The sequence below is a fragment of the Apaloderma vittatum genome, unplaced genomic scaffold (assembly GCF_000703405.1).
Source record: "Apaloderma vittatum isolate BGI_N311 unplaced genomic scaffold, ASM70340v1 scaffold38713, whole genome shotgun sequence".
NCBI classification, from domain to species: Eukaryota; Metazoa; Chordata; class Aves; order Trogoniformes; family Trogonidae; genus Apaloderma; species Apaloderma vittatum.
The window spans coordinates 3,154-8,774 of NW_009707114.1; the positions used below are offsets into that span (position 1 = coordinate 3,154).

The 5,621-nt window shown below is 41.2% G+C and overlaps 1 protein-coding gene across 1 annotated transcript in view; it reads left to right on the plus strand.

The window, feature by feature from the left end:
• WSB1 (WD repeat and SOCS box containing 1) overlaps positions 1 to 4,982 on the plus strand; it is a gene marked incomplete at its 5' end in the record, with an annotated part of 7,638 nt that extends 2,656 nt beyond the window's left edge. Inside the window, 4 exons of the mRNA XM_009866051.1 lie at positions 1,812 to 1,984; positions 2,360 to 2,473; positions 3,244 to 3,351; positions 3,866 to 4,982. Coding sequence (XP_009864353.1) covers positions 1,812 to 1,984; positions 2,360 to 2,473; positions 3,244 to 3,351; positions 3,866 to 4,025 — 555 coding nt within the window. The remainder of the gene's footprint in view (positions 1 to 1,811; positions 1,985 to 2,359; positions 2,474 to 3,243; positions 3,352 to 3,865) is intronic.
• Positions 4,983 to 5,621: the final 639 nt, after the last annotated feature.

Here is a 5,621-nt window from a genome sequence, read left to right on the forward strand (position 1 = left end):
AAAATGTTCCTACATGTTTTCCAATACAAATGGCACTTGTGTCTAAAAGCTGTAGAACGAAGAACAGCATCCTGGTGTTGTTTTCGTCCGTATTCTAATGCCCTGCTAGAGAACTGAAAGCAGTGCAGGTAAAGCGCATCTGCCACCGGCTGCTTTGCTGGCACTGAAGAGTTAGGATAAAGCAGAAAGGGGAATCGAGGCCAGTTAGAGGGGCCTTGGAGGGAGCTCACAGAACCCTGGTGACGCTGAGTAGAAAGCCCATTTCAGTCATTGACACCACTTTCTACGGATGGCTGTTCAAATGCATCTTCTGCTTTTAAATGATCAGTGCGGATTTGGTGGAGAATAGCCGAGGTCTGGGGTTGGTTTTTTTTCTTTAACTAGAGCAGATGTGGATGTATACCTTGCTGTCTTTAGGCTGTGTGTTTTCCATAAGCTTCTTGCTTTCCCTGTCACAGGTGGTGGCAGCAAAATTGGTGTGATTGAGGTTAAGCTGGCACCGCTCGCACAGGAGCACAGTGGTGCTAGCGGGGCAGAAAGAGTGGCATCTCTGGCTACCAGGCTGGGGGCGAACTTTACCGTAGGACGAAGTAACCTTGCATTCGACTGCAGGGTGTACTGTACGTACGCAGGTGCTGGTTGATGTCCACTTTCTGCTTTCTTTCTTTCTTTGTTTTTTTTGTTTTGTTTTGGTTTTTTTTAATAATTTTCACAGCAGTGACACATACTGACTCCTAAAACTTAGCTTCCAGTTATATGGAGCCTTGGGGGTCTCTTTGGAGAAATTGGTCAACATGTTTCTAACCAACTGTAAAATGGTTCAGTTGTAGGGAGTACGTGACGCACCAAGGCTGCCTTTGCTTTGGTCAAACACAGAAATTTAGCCAAGGTGTCAGTATTTAATCTGTGCTGTAAAACTGAGTCAGGGGAAAAGTCAGGGACCCTAATGAGCTCTTTTAGGGACGTAACTTACTATGCTGAAGACTTATATTTGCTATGAAATTATGCTGCAGTACGTAGATCGTTCCTATTAAGTAATTCTGCACAGTCTTCATTTTGATCCTGTATAACGTACAACTGCATGTAAAATCCCAGAATACTAGAATCTTTTATCAATTTCTATAATGCAATACACAAATTAACTGAGTAAATTGTAATGTAAATGTCATTTTTTACTGTTGATTTAAAATGCATAAATTCTTACTAATGATGTGGTTAGACTTCCCTGTTGTTTTGCCAAAGACATAACTTTTGGCTGTGAAAATTCTTTTTGCTTGCAGTATCTGTTTCTCTTCCTAGGCTGACGTTGGTGATCCAAGCCAATTGTAAACAAGTGATCTTAAACTCAAAGGGATGCCACTGGAGTAACAATATGTTAACCTTACGTTTTCTGTCTGTATATTTTTTAAAATTTCGGTAGTTACTGAAAAGAGGGGACTGTAGAGTTTAACCCTATTTATTTCTGCATATTTTAATAAAATAGTTTTGTAATACATGAATTTCAGTAAGCTATATGGTTAAAATTTGTTGCCTTTATCTTACATTTTGGCTTATTTTGTTAATAACATTTAACAAACTCGAGTTAGAACTTGCATGTCTGCTTTAATTATTTTTTTAAAAACTTGATTTTAATCTGAGTATGACACTGAGCATATTTCTTAATTGTAGTAATTCATAATGCTTGATTTTAATGTAATCTTAAATAAGACTAGCAGCTATACTTTAAAAAAAAAACAACCCACAAAAAAAAACAACTAAATGCTTCATTGCAGCTCTGAGCAGAGCTATAATATTAGCCTGTTTAATTGCAGGTTTTTCTCTGGGATATGGATAAATACTCCATGATACGGAAACTTGAAGGGCATCACAATGATGTTGTAGCCTGTGAGTTTTCCCCTGATGGAGCTCTGCTGGCTACTGCATCTTACGATACTCGAGTCTATGTCTGGGATCCACATATTGGAGTTATTCTTATGGAATTTGGGTAAGCAAAGTACAGAAACTTTCTCCTAGAGCTGTGACAACTAGTGAAAATGAACAGGCTTGTGTATTTAATAGATAATAGATAATCAGAAGTGGCTGATGGAAAACCTAAAGTGGCAGAGCAGTGGGGGTTATTCCTCTGCCTGAGAAAGAGCTTAAAGCACTGATATTTTAATGTGTACCGATTTGAGCATCTCCAATAAAGCTGAAGTGATCAGACCTCCAGAAGATAACGGTAGTTCTGTCTCTGCTCCTGACTTCATAGTTAAATTTTCAGTCCCTTTTTATTTCCTCAGCTTTGCTAACCATGGCTGAAGGAAGCGCTTCCATAGCTCTGAACCATTCTGCTGTTCACTGAGTGTGTCTCTATCTCCAGGCACCTCTTTCCCGCTCCTACGCCAATATTTGCTGGAGGTGCAAACGACCGGTGGGTCAGATCGGTATCTTTTAGTCACGATGGACTGCATATTGCAAGCCTTGCTGACGATAAGTAAGTATGGGGAAAGGTTTGTTAGACTCCTCTAGTTCTTCCCATATTACACAAACTTTTAAATTCTAAGTCAGCTCTTTTTTTTTTTTTTTTTTAAACTGAGAAATTACTTCTAATGGTCTTGGTAAAAGCAGATGAGCTGTCTGATATTTGTTAATGTTCACGCTGAATGTAGAAAGAATTCAGTACAGAGGAAATCTGAATAACTGAAGTTTGTAACAGCTGAAAACAGAAAAACAGTTGTAAACAGTGAAAAATGTAAATGGAGTTAATAATGCAGGTAAATCATTTGTATGGTGGTAAGAGTCCATAAAAAGTATTCCATGATCTCATATTCAGCTTCTGCTAACACTGCAAATATTTTTAACAACTATATTTTAACAACACAAGGAATGCTTTCTCGAGATGACAGTGAGGGTATTGATTAAAACCCAGAGCTGTCCTGTAGACAGTTTAAGCCAAGCATTGTTTGGATTTCCTGGCATAGATGGCACTTGGGGGAGACTGTGTAAATCTGGAGCTCAAGTTACTGCTTTGAAGGCGATCTTTGATTTTAATTGGCAGAGCTGAAGTGGTTAAAGAAGTGCAGATGAAGCTATACCTCAGGAACAAAGTCCTGGTATTTCAGGCCAAATCCCAAACACCTCGTGTGCATATCAAAATGTTCCTGCAAAGTCCCCGAGCTCTGTTTCAGCTTAGTTTCTTGTGCAGCATCGGAGAAGATGCCTCGTGTGCTGTGATACCTTACTGCGTTGTTCTTCCCTCCCCAGAATGGTGAGATTCTGGAGAATCGATGAAGAATACCCGGTTCAAGTTGCACCTCTCAACAACGGGCTCTGCTGTACTTTCTCTACTGATGGCAGTGTTCTAGCTGCAGGGCAAGTATAGACTTTTTTTTACCCCCTCTTCTCAAAATATTTAGGTAACACAAAAGATTGAAAACAGTGCTAAGTGTTCTAAACCTAACTCCTGACTTGGTTTTACTTCTGGTGCTATTTGTTTAAACGTGCCTGGAACAGCAGTAAAATCAAGAAGCTGATAAACTCGTTTCTTATCTTTGAGAATAAATAAAAGACAGAGCCGCAAACATGTGCATTGGAAGACCTTACATTAGATGGGGAAGGGCAGTTACCCTGTTGGAGGTGCTGTACTCCAGAGCTATTGGAAGATCTGCCTGTCACACAGATAATTAGCAAGCTGCTAATTGCACTGCCATGGCCTAAAAGAACTGACACCTGGTGTCACCGAGCAACACAAAGCCTGGAGCACATGCCACCTCACTACTAGTGCGTGGGAGAATTTGCACTTAGCTGAAGTCATTCAGGTGGGATTATTCTGCTGTTTGCTTATGGTTTGGTGGGGTTTTTTCTTTTTTTTTTTGGGTGTGTGCAGGACACAGGATGGCAGCGTGTACTTCTGGGCAACTCCGAGACAAGTTTCCAGTCTCCAACACCTATGTCGCATGGCAATTCGAAGAGTGATGCCCACCAGCCAAGTCAAGAACTTGCCCATCCCATCAAAAGTGGTGGAGTTCCTTTGTTACCAGATTTGAATTGAAAAAAATTTAAAAAAAAAATAAATAATCAGACTGGCAGGTGGCCTAGCTGCTGAAACTGGCTAAACACTTTAAAGAATCCTCAAACTTTACAGCCTTTAAGCTTAAAACTCTACAGGTTTTCAAGAGCTATTTAAAGTGATAACCTAAATACTATTTTGTCAAAATGCCCGATAGATAATTTTTAATATTTATAGAAGACGTAGTAGAAGTATTCCTGGTGTTCTCAGTTTTCTAAAATAAAACTGTGAAAACTTGTACATATATAGACATAAGCTGCTACATGCTATCAGTGTACCTTTAAAAACTGCTTTTATGACTTTTAATGTGTATCATGTGTATATTGCTTTGGTAGAGCCGTCAGATGCATCTGTGCTGTAAAGTGGAAGGAGAGCTATTATTCTGGGACACTGACTTAGAAAAAATATTGACTTAAGGAAGTGTAACTGCTCTGTATGTATGTGCATTGGCTGGGGTTCGGGAAACTGATCCGCAGGGAAGGGTTCATCCTGGTGTAGTTCAGGAAACTGATCCGCAGGGAAGGGTTCATCCTGTAGTTCAGGAGGATTTTTGAGCAATGTATGGTGAGGTGAGGGTCTGGATACACCTGACAGAAACGCGGTAACGTCGGCTGCCCGTCAGCTAGAGAAGGCCTTAAGTTCCACAGCAGCAGCAGCAAACCAGGTTAAATTTCAGTATTGGGCAGTGTGAAAGAAATAGTTCCTGACATTTCTGAAAAAAATCATAACTACTGTATTATTGCCTGATACTTTGTCTGTAACGAGAGAGGTTTACAGACTCAGTTTATTATTCTTTAACCCTGTAATATCTCTTCGGGGGTGATTATTGGTTAATGGCCAAAGATAAGCAAAATACTTGGTTTTGCCTTCTGTTATTTATCTGTACCTGCAGATATAAAGAATGTATGCATTGCATAAAATGCCTGATTATATATATTTTTTTTTGTGGAATTTTTTTTTATTAAAAACTTGGATAAAACTTTTTGATACTACGTCTGGCAAGTGATTTATCAACACTATCTGCCTGCAACAGTTCTGGTGGGAATCTGCTATGCAGGGCTCCTTTCTGGGACCACACACACCATCCTGGGTGAAACAGCTCTTTGCTCCCTGACCTCTCCAGAGCGGGGTTTTGGCAAGTCCCTGCCTTGTCATATCGAGCAGTACAGGATGTAGCAGAGCAGCACGGAGCCTCACGCCTGGGCAGAGCGGGGTTCTCTCCCCTCCCGCACTCCAACAACAGCAGAAGAGCTTCGGTGCCTGCCCAGGAAGAGCAGACCCTTGCAGCAGCTCTGGTGGAGCCATGAAGAACTGTGAGGAGGAGAGGTAAAACCAGGAAGGAGAGGGCTGGCAGAACCACTACTGACAGCCCGTGGGCTAGTGGTGCAAGCTCTCCAGAGCTATCGGGCTCCAGCCTTCCCAGCAGACAAGCTGCCCAGGGAGCTCTGCAGGGGAGGCATCCTTTGACGGTGCCGTTTGCACAACTCTGTTAAAGCAACTATGTTTGGTTTTTCTCTATTTTTTATTTGGACAAGGTCAGTCTGGACAAGGGCAGATGCTGAATCATCACAGC